This window comes from Taudactylus pleione, unplaced genomic scaffold (genome assembly GCF_031769625.1).
Source record: "Taudactylus pleione unplaced genomic scaffold, aTauple2 ptg000010l, whole genome shotgun sequence".
In the NCBI taxonomy this organism is placed as follows: domain Eukaryota; kingdom Metazoa; phylum Chordata; class Amphibia; order Anura; family Myobatrachidae; genus Taudactylus; species Taudactylus pleione.
Genome location: NW_028284413.1, coordinates 3674833 through 3691243, shown reverse-complemented (window position 1 = coordinate 3691243; position 16411 = coordinate 3674833). Strand labels below are relative to the sequence as shown.

The window sequence follows — 16411 nt, the reverse complement described above, 5'->3', positions numbered from 1 at the left end:
AAAATCATGGAGTTCAGGGATGGGGAAGGTCTCTTCCCCCCCAATCTGGCATCCACAAAAAAATCAGGGGCACCCACATTTGAAAAAGGGGGGAGGTCCCCTCTTTCAAATGATGTGGCCCCCTACTAATTGTCTGGTGATCACCGGACAATGTTACCCTGTGCTACGTAAAATATAAATGCCCACTCATTCCCATAATAGCACTGGAAACTTTTTACACTCATATGTGAAAGAGGGGAGTCCACGCTTTCAAATTGTTTTCCAGCTACGGGCAGAGCTCACTGTGGAATTCAGTGTGGACACAGCTCCTCTTGGTATACCGCAATAGTTCTGACTATTGAGATGAAGTTCAATACCTTCACACTCTGCTGCGGACTTAACTATTCAACACCGCATCCCCCTTCCAGACAGCTGGAGCTGTTATCTATCTGGAACAGAGAGAAACTAATCTAGCGTGACTACATGATGCTTATACCCCCATATGTGAACATACTGGCTGATGCAGATTTACTGAATAAAGACATTCTTACTATACTGGGCTAGCTGGAGCTGCAGCACATCAAGAGGGAAACACAAGGTATAATTTGTGTGGGTAACACACAAAAAAAAAGGTGTATTGATGGAATGAAACGAGTGGCAATGTTAGAAAATGGCTTCACCACAAGGGTGAGAAAACAATCAGTAGCGAATGGGTTAAACTAGCTTTTTACTAGAGAGTGTTATGTTTCCAGCATCTGCATTTTCTGCAACATCCAAAAACCAACAAAATGTAGTGATTAATTGTTTATACCAAAAGTTCCCAAACACGGTCCTAAAGACACCCCAACAGTTCAGGTTTGAGAGATATCCATGGCTGAGCACAGGTGGTTAAATCAAATTGACTGAGGTGCTAATTAAGTCACCTGTGGTCAAGCATGGATATCCTTAAACCTGGTCTGTTAGGGTCCCTTGAGGACTAAAGGTAGCCACACACATGACGATCTGCACACGATTAGCCAATGTGTAAGATTTGTGTACGATTTCCTTGAAACTCCCCTGCAGCTCTGCACACAATCTGCACCCAATTTGGTGTCCAATCTTCAAACGATCTCTACTACATCCAGACTTTCACAGTGCATCGGGTCCTAGATTGTCAGATCTGCTCTACTGCACGGCAAATCTGAAGATGCGATGTGCGACCAGCGGGGACGCGCATCGCATCGCGCATCCCATAGGCTGGAGCATATAGCTGGTGGATTAGGGAGAAATCCAGAAGTGATATGTATGCCATAAGCTGGAACGCAAACAGTGGCTAAATGGTCCTGGTGAAAACAGCAGAGAGCATGTAACGTCACTTCCGGGTATCAGAGTATGATGGGCCACAAGTATCGTGCGTTCCACTGTATGGAACGCACGCGAAGTCCCACGTTAGGCAGGGTTAAGGCCCTGCAGAAAGAGCAGTAAGCCCGGAGATGACACGAGATAACGTTATCTCCAGTCAGCAGGATGGGAAGCTATATCAGAAGTGATTTGCGTTCCAGCAGATGGAACGTACACCACTATTTTGTAGTTTGATACCTACCCACGTCAATTGGAAAGGTAAAAACTTGTGGAACGATAGTTATGGACATAATAAAGGTATAATTGGAATGCATTGGTCTATTAGGTCTCTATACAGTTAAATTAGGACCATTAAAGGAAGGACCAACAGGAATGCACTAGATGGTATATAAGGAAGTAGTATATAATAGTGAACTCACACCTTGAGAAAGGCTCTAAAGGGAGCAGAAACGCGTTGGTGAGAAAGGAGCAGCAGTTAGGGTGCCAGGTGAAGGGGTCAGAGGACTAACCACCAGAGTGTAAATTCAGGAGGACTACACGAACCTATCCCGGGAGGTGATTGTTTATACCCCTGTATATGTCATTTTGGGTGTGTGCGGTCCTACACCCCACTATATCTGGTACGCAGCCTCTTATATGTGTCTATTGGATGTTTTTATGTTTCAATAAACTGTACTTCACTATATACCGTTTTTATCAATTTTTTTGAGGAATATTGAATTGATCTGTAAAGGAGATATACCCACCATTCAAATCATCTGATTGCATGAAACACTGTGAAAGGAACGTCATAGGAATCCATTTTGGGGGAACTTTCTCATCCATATACTGTTTAAGATTTGATACCTACCTCAAAGGAGTGCAGGGAATTGCAAGTACTGTGTTTTATGGTGTTTATTATAGTATCCAAAGACTATATTCTCCTAGTATTTCACAAAGTTATCCAAATGTTCTGCAGCAAACTTTAAACGAGTTTCAACATGCTTTTTCTTCAGCAATGGAGTCTTGCGTGGTGAGCGTGCCTACAGGCCATGGTGGTTGAGTGCATTACTTATTGTTTTCTTTGAAACAATTGTACCTGCTAATTCCAGGACTTTCTGAAGCTCTCCACAAGTGGTCCTTGGCTCTTGGACAACTCTTCTGATAATTACTTTCACTCCTCTGTTTCAAATCTTGCGAGGAACACCTGGTCGTGGCCAGTTTATGGTGAAATTATTTACTTTCCACTTCCGGATTATGGCCCCAACAGTGCTCACTGAAGCATTCCGAGGTTTAGAAATCCTCCTGTAACCAATGCCATCAGTATGTTTTGCAACAATAAGATTGCGAAGGTCTTGAGAGAGCCCTTTGCTTTTACCCATCATGAGATGTTTCTTGTGACACCTTTTTATAGGCCATCAGTTGGGACTAAACCAGTTTATAATAAATTGCACTGACAGGGGGCAGGATTGCTTCCTAATTACTGATAGATTTCAGCTGGTGTCTTGGCTTTCCATGCCTTTTGCACCTCCCTTTCTTCATGTGTTCAATACTTTATCCCCGTGTCATATCACATTATTACACATAACTTAATTTATGGACATCTATGGTTTGATTTCTTTGCATGTGTGGATTGCATGGATTATTGCTGACATTTGGTGTAAAATGCATTACAATAGCCCAATTACAAATAGATTTACTGAGAAAAATGTTGATGTGTTCAATACTTATTTTACCCGCTGTATGTATTGGATATATATATATATATATATATATATATATATATTCTAGAAGGTAAACAAAGGGAACACCCAATAGTGCATTATCTCAAACATTTATTGAAAACATGTAGTACATCATGAATATCGTACCAACGGAGGCCACGTCCCTACTATATGCCAGGAGTTTTGCTGAGGAGATAACCTGCTTGTTCCTGGTGACTCGTTTCTTTTTAAGCCGAGTATACCTGCGGTGGTCTGACCGCCTCCGTTGGTACGTTATTCATGACATGTGATTCATGTACTACATGTTTTCAATAAATGTTTGAGATAATGCACTATTGGGCGCTCCCTTTGTTTACCTTCTAGAATCTAATTTACCTGTGTTGTGGATACGGGGACTTTTGATAAGAGGGAAGGATGCTGGCTCATTACACGAGGCAATGCATGCAGACCCACGGTGAGAATAACTTATTGGGACTGAACTTTCTTTGAGGATTTGCACTCAGATTGTTTTTCATTATTAGAGAAAATATTATATATATAAATATATATATATATATATATATTTTACACACACATCCAAAAACCACGGCAGCACTCTCAGGACTTCTTAGGATATCAAATCATCCACCTCTCATCACTAGGATTAACTCCAACGTTTCACATTTTAATCTTTTTTCAAGGCTACAGCATAGAGTAAAAAGAAAAAAAAAAAAAAAAGATACATCTTACCTTATAAAAGGTCACCACAAGTGAACACGATCCGTCGCACTCCGGCAATGCATCCACTCCCAATGACGTCACCAGTGCGCATCCAAACTGACGTAGCACGTCAGTGAAGCCGCCAGAGAGCGGGCGGTTGCCTGGGAGACAGAACCCCAACAACAGTGAACATAAAGATACCAAACACCACTGAAAGAAGTGTAGCTGATAAAACTGCAGACTGAACAATATAAATAGGAGCTGCTACTAACGAGAAAGAGTACCATATATACATGGGCACCCAAATAAACATCTATATTTATATTTTAAATCAAAATAACACAATTACTAATGCAATAAAGATAATGCTCTTATAGGAAACAACTCAAAGGAAGTTGTTCATTTAAACCAAAAGGTTTGACAGTATTCAACTTGACAATCCAACACGCTTCCAATTGTAATAGGGATTTCTCTGTCTCCACCCCTAATATTCTGAGGCACAAAATCATTGATTTTATAGCGGAGGGAAGGTAAATTATGTCTCACTTCTTTGAAGTGGCGTGCCACCGGTTGGTCAATATCCCTGCCCTCCAGGGCCAGGCGAATTGCCGGTGTAACGCCACCCATTCTTTAAATTTGCGGGTAGTTTTCCCTACATAAAGATATCCACAGGGACATTTAATGTAATAAATAACAAAACTGCTACTGCAAGTCAAAGTATGTCTAATGACAAATCTCTTTCCATTATGGGGTGAAAAAAAGTGTCTCCAATATCTAAGAAGCTGCACGTTGTGCATCCAAGGCACCTGAAGCATGCTTTTTTCTTGGATAGAAAATGACCTGATGTTTCCTCTTTTATAGAAGTGATGTCCTTGCGTACGATCATATCTGCAATATTTTTGCCACGCCGATAGCATGGCAATATCTTTGTCTGCTTCAGTGCCGGTATATCTTTGTCAGAAATTAACATAGGCCATAACTGCTTAGCAGAAGATATCATTTTTTTCGTTCCTGAGTTATAATCATTCACCCATATTATGGAATTAGAGAGGTCTTTCATTCTGGATGGCTTTAAAGTGTTCTCTCTAGGAATTTTTAGCACTTTGTTTTTAATGCTCTTCGGTTCTTTAGGATCATATCCTCATGCTACAAATTTGGCAATCATCTTATCCATTTGTTTGATAGTTTCACACATCATTAGAAATGCGATGAACTCACTATAATTGAGAGAATGGAAGACCTCTCTTCAGTGCAGTTTGATGGAAGCTGTCGGATTGTAGAATCATGTTATGAACCGTTGGTTTTTGATAGTGTATATTTTATCATCGATTAAAATGGATTTGAACATCTAGAAAATTGATGGTTGATTTACTGGTATTAAAGGTAAACTTGATGTCTGGATCCTTGCTATTATTATCATTCATGATTTCAATAAATTCTTGTTCGGAGCCTTTCCAGATAACCAGTAAATAATCTATATATCTGGTAAAAAAAATATTTTATTATAGATCGTTGGGTCCACAAAAAATATATCATGTTCAGGTTGGAATATTAATGCGTTGGCAAACGACGGTGCCACACAGGATCCCATTGCGCATCCCATTAATTGTAAGAAAAACTTGCCATCAAAAAGGAAATAATTTCTCTTTAGGGTTAACTCTAGGAGTTGAATAAAGAAATCCAAATCAGGTCCAGTATACAAAGTAGAAGAGGCTAAAAAGTTTCTCGTGGCCATAATACCTCTATTATGAGGAATGCTGGTGTACAGACTAATTACGTCTATTGTACATAATAGACAGTCTTTATTCAGGTCAGTTAAAGCATTACATTTCAAAATTAAGTCAGTTGTATCTTTCAGGAACGAACTTTGTGTCTGTATTACCGGCTGCATGTAGTGATCCAAAAATTGTGCTACTTGTGTATAAAATAAAATTTCTTGCCGAAATTATCGGTCTTCCTGGAGGGCACACTGGGTTTTTGTGGATTTTTGGTAAAGTGTACAGGATCGGGACTATTGGATGAGAAGGAATTAATGCTGTAGCTGTTTTCTTATTAATGATATTGTTATCCATGGCAGTATTCACTATCTCTTGTAGTTCTTTCAAATAAATGTGAGTTGGATCTGAATACAGTGATCTGTATACTTTATAATCACTTAGTTGTCTGTAAATCTGTTTGTCTTGCAGATCCATAACCACTATTCTCCTTTGTCTGCACTACAAATGATGATAGCTTTGTAATTTTGCAGATCCTTAAGTGCATTCCATTCTGCCAATGTTAAGTTATTATGTTTTGGTTTACCTAGTTTGGATACAGATTCTATCTCCTGGTCCACCATTCTGTTTAGTGTATTAAGGGATGCATTGTTAGAAAGGGGATCAAAATTTGATTTCGTTTTAATGGGACACAGTTGACTCGTTCATGTGGATGGCTGTATGTTCGCTCCAAAATATTCGTTTAATTTCAATTGTCTGGTAAAGCTGTGCAAATCAATCTTACTCTGAAACGGGTTAAAAGAATTTGTGGGGACAAAAGAAAGTCCTTTATTCAATACTTTATGTTCCAGAGGAGACAGGTTTCTTGAGGAAAGGTTGTAGATCAAGTTTTCTTTTTCAGCTGTTTTCTTGGCCAACCTCGACCACTGGTCCCCCTCCTAGTGTAGACTCGTCGGCGGGGTCCTTGCGAGCTCTCGTTATCACCCCCACGGGTGGTTTGCCTAAAAAAAAAAAAAAAAGAAAAGAAGAGTTGCTGCTCGTGCCAGCACATTCTGGTTCACTGGCACTGGTATACTCACCACCTGTGTGGTCAGAGTGAGACAGTTTCTCTCTTTTGAAATTTGACCAACTCTTTTTTTTTTTTTTTTATAGGTGTCTGTTTCTGGAGTTTCTCAACCCAATTACAAGTCTGATCACTAGTTAATTTGTTTAGGTGAATTTGTCCATATTCTTCAATTTTCACACACACAAATTTTATATATATATATATATATATATATATATATATATATATATGTGAGTGCTGGACAGACTTGGATTGTATATAGATAGATATAGATATGTCTATCTCTCCCAACTTGGCCTCTTCCACCAGGGGAAATGCTCTGCCTCTGGACTTCCCTCTTAATTTAAGATTGTAGCCACCTGTCTCATAAGTTAACTAATGCAACACAGGTTACTTCCATCATAAATTAGGTGGGATGTCATAATAAAGATTTTCTTTTGTACATTTATCCACATGAATACTATATGTACCTGTAATAATTTTTATTGTGTATGGTTAACTTTTTTATATTGCTATATATATTTTAATTCTAACTCCACTTTAACAGCTGCCATTGGAGCAGCCAGCCTCTGTAACATTTGACTGGTTATTTAACCACTATACACCGTCAGGAAAATTTTAAATTATCCACCCCCCAACCTAAACATCTATAACAATAAAGCAGTAAACATTCATGACAGGAAAACAAAAAAATAATGGGTTGTCCTCTCATCATAGATTTATATTAAATAGATGCAATACAAAAACTCACAACAGAAAACTTTATCATCAAAATGGACTTTATTCAGTCACCCTAGTTCACAGAAAAATATACATATATAGAAATATTTATTAAATATAAATTACTACAAAATTTATATTGCAGCTGTAATGTGAAAAATAAAGTATGCATTTCAAATCTTTTGTTTTGCCACATCAGGACATAATCATCTAGTGCTCACCAAGTCCTAATATTTGATAAATACAGTATCATGTCATGATAAAACCACATATTATATACACCATTGTGAGGCAGCCAGGATTGTGCCAGCATGCCAATGAGAGGTTGAAGATTAGATGCTATAAATGCATTATGAAACAATATAAAGCCCACCATTTCACAATGTGAATGGTAATTTACAAATGGACAATAATAAAGTGTTGCCAATCATTCATGGAGTAGGCATCCCAGTAATTTCACCCAAAGATCAGAGTTTGTTATGCCAAGCGACATCACAAGTAATCCAAAGGCTAGACCCACCACCGATCTAGATGGTATTCTAGAGAAAACAGTGATATCAGAGGTTTTTTGGACACTGCAAAAATAAAACAAATCCCAGACACTGCAGCAGGACACTAAGAGACCTCTGCGTAAGTTAATGTTCTTGCACTGAACTGAAGCAGTGTTGTAAGTGGGACAAAATTCCTCAAATAAGAGAGATGGATAAACTCCTAAAAAAAAACTATTACTTTTTGTTAATGCTGCAAAAGGAATTTCCATAACCTACTCATGCCTTCTCCATGTTGGCTTATTTTAGGTTGTACAAATACAGAAAATCTGTTTGTTTGGTTTTTTTTTTTTAAGCACAGGTTGGATTTATAAAAATGTAGTATTTGTTGAGCACTAGCGGATTGTCAATTAGGTCTAGATACATATAACGATTGAAACAGGCTGTACTCTTTCACATTAAAAAAAGCAAAATGATTAGAAGATGGCAATTAGCCTAAAATGTGGATAAACAATTGTGCAAAACTGTTGTTTTTCCAGTCATGTACAAAACAGCAAATATTGACTTTATTTGCTCTGTGGCACCATCTCTATATACATAAAATAGCTCAGTACAAAAAATGTAAAGTGTATGTACTCAAAGCTTAAACATTACAGAGTCAAAAATTGTAACCATACACTGTGTGCCGGGAAAAATGTAACCTACACTATGACACCTGCTGCTTCTTCTACAAGGCAGGTTTACAACATATGAAATGTGGAGGACAAGGCACCTAGGCGCAGAGGTGAGTGGAGACCCTCAATCCCTGCAGCTGTGTGGTAAGGTCAATCCCACTATCAAAACACACCAAAGCAAAGAACAGCGGTGGGAAACAGGGTGAGCTATAAATGAGGGGATTAATTAATTAATAGAAAAAAATAAAAATAAATAAGTGTGATGTTTTTACCTATTCAGTTAACTTTTTTTCAATGAAGTAATCACTTAGTTTATAGCCCACCCTCTCCCAGCGGTGTTCTTTGCTTTGACACATCGGAAATGCTCAAGGTTTTTAATTTTTTCCCTATTTAAGCCCTGTAGAAGGTCACTGTAATAAAATGCACACTCAATTTCATGCAAGTAAGCCTAGACAGAACAAAACTTACTGTAGTTAAGAAAAAAAGGTAAAAGTTTGTCCATCTATTAAACAGGGGCATGAATAGTACCTGCTTTATTTAAATATTACACATGGCTTTCTGGACCCGACACGTTGTGTTCGGTTATGACAGTTGCTATGGATGTACAGCAAGAGTCTTTATAGAGTATACCATAGCCTTCAGTACAACAGGTACAGTAGCTGTCTAGTGGGAATCGGTATGATTTACTGCCGGACATGGAATCCCGACACCAGCATCCCTGCAGCAGTGGAAATCCTAATCGTCCTCAGGTAAGGATTAGCTAACCTAATTCTATCCCCCTAACCCTCCCTTAGGGGTGCCTAACCCTAACCTCCCCCCACCAGTACCTAACCCTAATGCCCCCTCTAAGTGCCTAAACCTAACCCCACCCTTCCCCACTGCCTAAACCTAAGTCCCCCGGGGAGTGCCTAACCCTAACCTACCCCCAGGGGGTGCCTAACCCTAACCTACCCCCAGGGGGTGCCTAACCCTAACCCCCCCTTCCCCTAGCCTAAACTTAACCCCTTCCAACCCCCTAGCGTCTATCCGCGCTCAGCGTCCCTTTGATCGGGATGCCGGGCTCCCGATGTATGTCTAATGACAGGCGTCGGCATATCGATGCCTGTCTTTAGATCCTTGCCGACAGTCGAGAAGCCGGCTGTCGGGATTAGGTCTACCGGCTTCCAGACTGCATACCGTCTAGTGAAACTACCCAACACCCAGCCTCACAAACAAACAATAGGAACTAGTAAAGTACTGGGGCATAATGCACTTTGCAATGCTAGCTGTATCTAGTGCAGCCCCATTAATCACAACTGAGCATAAATCAAATATTATAAGTCTATGCATTATATTCTTTTTTATAAAAACAGTGTAGATCTAATATTATAAAAAAAATGGGCAGCTGTGTTTACCACTTATTAGGCTGCTTTATCAACTAATCCTATTAAGATTAACTAACAGCAGCACAATTGTACTTGTTATAATTAATATTGAGAGACTAAGGGGTTGATGTATCAAGCAGTGAAAAGTGTGGAGAAGTGAACCAGTGGAGAGTTGCCCATAGCAATCAATCAACTTTGAAGTAGCATTTATCAAGTACAGGAGCTGCTTGGTTGCTATGTGCAACATCTTCACGCTTATCACTGCTTGATACATAAACCCCAATGTGTAATATTTAGAGCAGCAATGATTATAAAAATAAAAAAAGTTTTGCTTGAGACTCAAGGCTGTTCCCTCGACAGCCTTACAGTCTGAGTGCATGGTGTGCACACATAACATAACACAACAAAACAGGTTTATAAATGAGCAGAGTACATTGATTGAAAACAAGTAAAAAATAATATAATAAAAATAAAAAAAAAACTTGAAAAAGCCAAAAGCAACAAAAAAACCACACTGATATTTACATATACAAAAAAATTAATTGGCTACTCTAGTTACTATTGCGAGCAACCATCTTTAAATTAGTTAAACTGCTCTGAATTAGTGGCTTTAGCCACTGTATTTAAAATGGCAATAATATGAAATGCAAGACAGACTTGGCTTTGCATTTATTATTACACTTCTTTAAATCTAGCAAACAAAACCACCGAAGATGTGACCGCTTTGAAAAGTGCCGCTTAGTAAACTTACCCCATAGAGCTTTTAAAGAGTGTTTTGAATACTATTGTTTGGAATGCAGGACCTATAAAGTCCCACCCATAGGAAAGGACTTCCACTTGTATGTATCAACACATCTGAGTTCAAGTATTGTGAAAAGAGGATACGCCCAACACATACAAATATGTACAAAGTATATACGTTCTTAACCAGAATACTTTTACTGTAGCTGCATAGAAATCTATTCAAGTTTTGGCACCAGAAAATAGCACAATCAAATATTTAATACTAAAAATAGAATTGGCCCCTATGACCCTTATCACATTCCCTTCCAGACTGCAAGCCTATCCATTAGAAATTAGGGATTTGTTCAGTGTGAAAATTCACACAAGTGGGGCCTGTATTTCCAGATGTAACATATTGAAGCTTTCAATTTATAAGAATCTGCTGGAAAATAGCCAACGTGAGACAAGTTCTGCAAATCAATTTCTTGTGAATAACCTTTATGGAAAAAAACCCAACTTATGTCTTCTGTCAACATACAAGAGTGACTCTCTGATTCCTAAATAAAACCGGGAATGATTAGTACACAGACAACTGCCTCAGTAATTATGTGCATGTCGTGTCACTGCAACAAACAAGTGCTATTTTTCTGTATCAAAGTATGAGCCTATGACAGTGTATGAAAGTGCTGAAAATAGAGGGTAACAGAGACCCTTTACACCCTTATTGAAATCAGTGCTAAGAGAATTCTCTTAGTTCATACAAAACAAAGTGAAAACGCAATCTGTGGTCATCCCTTCTCCTTGCAGTTTAGTGCTGTGGAATGCATCCATTATCCAGCTGTTAAATGGTTCAATTGGGCAAACTCAAGAATGGTTTCTCCCACTCCAAGGAAGTACACAACTTGGGCTATGCCAAATAGTGGAGCTATGACAAGTGCTCGACACCCTGATCCCTTCAGAAACGCAGATGGACCCTCTTTTATCCAAATTTTCCTGTAAAGAGAGAAATAAAGCTAGTGTCATGAAGATCATCCAAATGTACAGTTAAGGGGATTTCATTTGCACATTAGTATAGATGCTGGGGGAGATCATGTCTAATGCGGCGGTTCTCAAACTGTGGGTCCAGACCATCTTATCTCATCTCAGCATGGGGTCGCAAGTGGCACACACTGCTGCAAGCAGAAATGCTTTTATGCATGATTCGCTAACGGTATACCCAGTCTGTTAGATTAGCCTCTGTTTATCAGACACTTTTTAGGCTCTGTCCCACCCGCTGCCCTCAGTGTCATGTGGTGGGAGGCCCCCTGTCACTCGCTGCTCTGTTTAGCAGAGCAAGTGGTCAACAGATGCCATGCAGAATGCGCGGCATCTATTCACTGCAGAATGACTGAGCACAGCAGCTCCAGGAGCAGTGAGGATGCCCCTATATAAAAAGGTAGATGATGGGGATAGATTATATATATATATATTATTTATATATATATATATATATATATATATATATATATATACATACACACACGCGCGAAAGTATTTGGACGCCTGACTATTGCACAAACTGGGACTGTAATGACATGGTCTTCAAATACATATACTTTTGCAGCTATAACAGCTTCCACTCTTCTTGGAAGGCTTTCCACAAGATTTTGGAGTGTTTCTGTGGGAATTTGTGCCCATTCATTCTGTAGAGCATTTATGAGGTCAGGCATTGATGTTGGACAAGAAGGCCAGACTCGCAATTTCCGTTCCAGTTCATCCCAAAGGTGCTCGATGGGGTTGAGGTCAGGGCTCTGTGCGGGCCAGTTAAGTTCTTCCACATTGAACTCCTCAAACCATGTCTTTATAGTCCTAGCTTTGTGCACTGTGGCAGAGTCATGTTGGAGTAGAAAAGGGCCTTCCCTAAACTGTTGCCACAAAATTGAAAGCATAGCATTGTCCATAATGTCTTGGTATGCTTGAAGCATTAAGATTGCCTTTGGAGATAAGGGGCCTACGCCAAACCCTGAAAAACTGCTCCATACCATTTATCCCTCCTCCACCAAACTTCACAGTCAACACAATGCAGTCAGGCAGGTAACGTTCCCTCGGCATCTACCAAACTCACTCGCCCCATCTGACTGTCAAAACAGAGAAGCGTGATTCATCTCTCCACAGAACATGTTTCCACTGCTCCACAGTGCAGTGTCTGTGTGCTTTACACCACTCCATCTGAAGCTTTGCATTGGACTTAATGATGTGAGGTTTGCATGCAGCTGCTCAGCCATGGAAACTCATTCCATTAAGCTTCCGCCACAGTTTTTGTGCTTATATTAATGCCAGTGGAAGTTTGGAACTCTTCAGCTATGGAATGAGCAGAGCATTGGTGACATTTTTACGCACCATGGGGTATATGTATGAATCAGTGAAAAGAGTGGAGAAGTGTGACAGTGGAGACGTTACCCATGGCAACCAATCTGCTCTTACCTATCATTTTATAGAATGTACTTGATAAATGCAACCACAAAGCAGATTGGTTGCCATGGGTAACTTCTGCACTGGCACATTTCTCCACTCTTTTCACTGCTTTGTACATCTACCGTAATGCGCATTAGCAGTCGTTTACCCAGCTCTGATTTTACGTGTGTTTCCACTTCGTGGCCAAGTTACTGTTGTTCCTAAACGTTTCCACTTTCTAATAACATCACTTACAGTTGACCGTGGAATATCCAACAGGGATTAAATTTCACAAACCATCTTATTGCAAAGGTGGCATCCTATCACAGTACTATGTTGAAGTCACTGAGCTATTCAGAATGAACCCCAGTGCATAGTATATAGTTTAAGAACCGCTGGTCTAATGTATGTGAACACTATTACTTAACTGCCTTGGTATTAATCTATTAGATTAAATTAAAAGATCCTGAATCAACGCATAAAATATCTGACCAGTGTAACAGAGAAAACCTGAGAAGCCACAGCACTGCATGCTAAATATAACAAAATATTTAACTTTAACTGAACTCTGATTACATATGCTGGGCATACATTGCCAGACAGACATTTTATCTGGCAGCCTGTCAGATATCGCAGGCATACACTGAGATGTCTCAGTGTATTAGCTCAGACATCTGCGCTCAGCCCCCGGGGAAGAGACATTTTCCCGTCCTTCCATGGGAAGGAACAGGGGAAATGTCTGTCAGTCGGCCACGGCTGGGCATACACTGCCCAATGCGGCCAAAATTTTACCTTACAGATATCGCATCGGACGGGCATGCTAGACGATCCGGCATGCCCGACTGATCTTTAATCCTCGTTTGGCCTTGCACCACAATTATCGGGGCGATCCACGGATATCGGGCGGAACGGGCCAATAATTGTAGAGTGTATGCCCAATATTTGTGTTGAGTAAATATATTTCACTACAGAATACCTATGGAGTAGTAAAGAAACCAGTATTCTATACACCATAATAATAATAATAATAATAATAATAAATAACACTACTATAATTACCTGGCACAATCTGTTATTCCACTGTAAGTCTCTTCATTTGCACCTTTGTGAAGTGATTGAAGACGTGTCTTTATAACTGAAAGAGAACATTTACAAAGTTAAAGAACACACCAGAGTTAGAGTGGCAGCAAACGGTTTGTGTGTAAATATAAATGTACACAAACACAGGGTTTGTAAGTTTAGCCAATATTAAAAATAGAAAATGCATAGCTAATGCATGTCTGAGAGAAGCCTCACCGTCACAAGGATTGACAGCCACAGCTGCGGTGGAGCCAGCAATGCAGCCTGCAAAGAACGAGTGTAAAAACGGAGCCTTGTCATCTGGAGAAGACTGCCCCAGTTTATTCAGGTTGGAAAACAATGGAAAGTAGATAACTGAGAATGGAACATCCCTGTTAAAAGATAACATGAACACTGATCAAAAACACTCTCAGAAAACACTTTACTTGGAGCTTGCTAACAATGGGGGCAGTGATCAAGTGAATAACATAAGTTGTCTATTGGCAATCTATGCAGACTGCAAGTAATGTATCCCAATATTAATTTTTTTATATGGTAATATATGCTGTGGTTAGTAATTGCTTGCAGCTCTTGATTTTTTATAGATTTATATCTTATTAAAATAAGCTTTTTGTCCATCATTGTATGTAAATCTGAGATTAAACGTGTAGAGGTTATTACTGGTCATACAGGTAAATGGAGACAGTGGGTGACACTGCCTCCAAGAATGGCTGGGCTGTATTTGTATATTGTTGGAGCTTGGCCTAAGAGACACTGCAGTATTTCTTGCAGAACAGCCGGTATCGTAGGTCTCCTGCTGCTGCATTTTGAATGATGGATCATCTCTATTGTTTATCATCCTTGAGAAAGTGTGCTTTTTATTACATAGATTTATTTTGTGTTTTTTTTTTCCCTTTTAAATATTAGATTGATTATATAAGTATGTGAGGATTAAGAAGAAGCCACCGTGCAAAAGAAATAGAGGGGGGTCGCCTGTTATATTAGGATACTGTGGATCCTATCCCGTTGCCATAAATAGCAGCCTGTAACTTTGAATTTAGGGGTCTTTATTAAATTGTGTATTTTGTTGTGGAGCCCAAATGCACATAATCAACTGACAAACATACCTCAGTAAAGTTGCCCCCAATCCTTTGTAAAGTCCTTTAACCCCTTCTGTGCGGAGGAGTCCAGAAGCTATCTGCATAGCTGACAACTTCGGAGCTACCAGTGATGGCCCAACATTATATGCCCTAGTGATTAAGGGAATGGCATTTAAATGCTTTGCTCCATGCGTGAGGCTTTGTATCCCTGTTACAGTCTTCTGACAAGATGCTGAAAAACAAACCATAATAAATTAAAAAAATAGTCTAATTGATAGTCAATATGATCACACATTTCTCCTTAAAAAAGAAAAAAAACAAAAACGAAACAAAGAAAAAAAAAAACACCATAAAATGCAAAGAGAATTCCTATAAGAAATGTCAAGATGATGCGCACTTAAGATGGGTACACACTGGCAGATATATTGGCTGATGAATTGATCGCCCAATATATCGTGTGTCGGTCGGTCAGTGTGCACCAGTGATATGTCTGAACGATGTTGTTTACAGACATATCGCGTTGGCTGTGCTGCACAGCTGATGGCAGATATACAGTATCTGTCCATCGTGCGTTGTTTACGGGCGGTCAGTGACGCAACGCGACTCCTGGCCAGCAGGACCCACGGCCAGATGACTGATGGTTGTTTATGGTGTATGAACAACGATCATCTGCAGATATATATATCTTTTAGGTATGTACCCAGCTTTACTGATGCTAATTATTACAGTTCAGTCATGATTTATGAAGGGGTTCAAAAGACCTGTACCTAGTCTCCCAGCATCCTGCAGCTGAATCTTCAGCATTTCCATTGGCGTGGTTATAATAACCTGACATGTCCCAGCACCACAACCTGCCAACATTTCCTGGAACAGTGTCAGTTTCTTGCTAAAAGAAAGGAAATAAATTTGAATTTAATTTTTATTAATAATCTTATTTCCCTACATATACATTAATCTCTGCTCTCTAAGGCATCGGATAAAGCAAAAGACCCCCGACAATGCTATTTTTAACCTCAGAACATGAACATAAAGACATTTAACAGATGGAACATAGAGTCCAATTTCCCAGAGTGGTAAAATGCTGCAGTACTAGGTCATCTGATAGGTGGCTGCCATAACATACCTTAGAATGTAGGTCATGAACAGGCTGTGTGCCATCTTCATGTGAAAGAGATTTTAATATCAGCCCATTTAAAATGGAAAATTCCATTTCTTAGTCAGTGGTGTTGACATGTCAATCATGTCTCTATTCTGCCTGGCCAGAGAAACAAATTGTGGGGCGCTATTCTACAGCATTATATACAGCAAAGATGTTATTGCACCATCACACTATAAAGATGCTTAGCG

General features: G+C 39.5%; 1 protein-coding gene across 4 annotated transcripts in view; it reads right to left on the bottom strand.

Annotated features, from left to right (window-relative positions):
- Positions 1–7264: 7264 nt before the first annotated feature.
- LOC148542652 (mitochondrial glutamate carrier 1-like) overlaps positions 7265–16411 on the bottom strand; it is a 35271-nt gene continuing 26124 nt past the window's right edge. For all 4 annotated transcript variants that reach the window (XM_088467450.1, XM_088467452.1, XM_088467451.1 and 1 more), the window contains 5 exons: positions 15832–15950; positions 15092–15296; positions 14202–14356; positions 13965–14040; positions 7265–11465 (listed from right to left, as the gene is read on the bottom strand). In XM_088467450.1, coding sequence (XP_088323576.1) covers positions 11303–11465; positions 13965–14040; positions 14202–14356; positions 15092–15296; positions 15832–15950 — 718 coding nt within the window. In that variant the 3' untranslated portion in view covers positions 7265–11302. The remainder of the gene's footprint in view (positions 11466–13964; positions 14041–14201; positions 14357–15091; positions 15297–15831; positions 15951–16411) is intronic.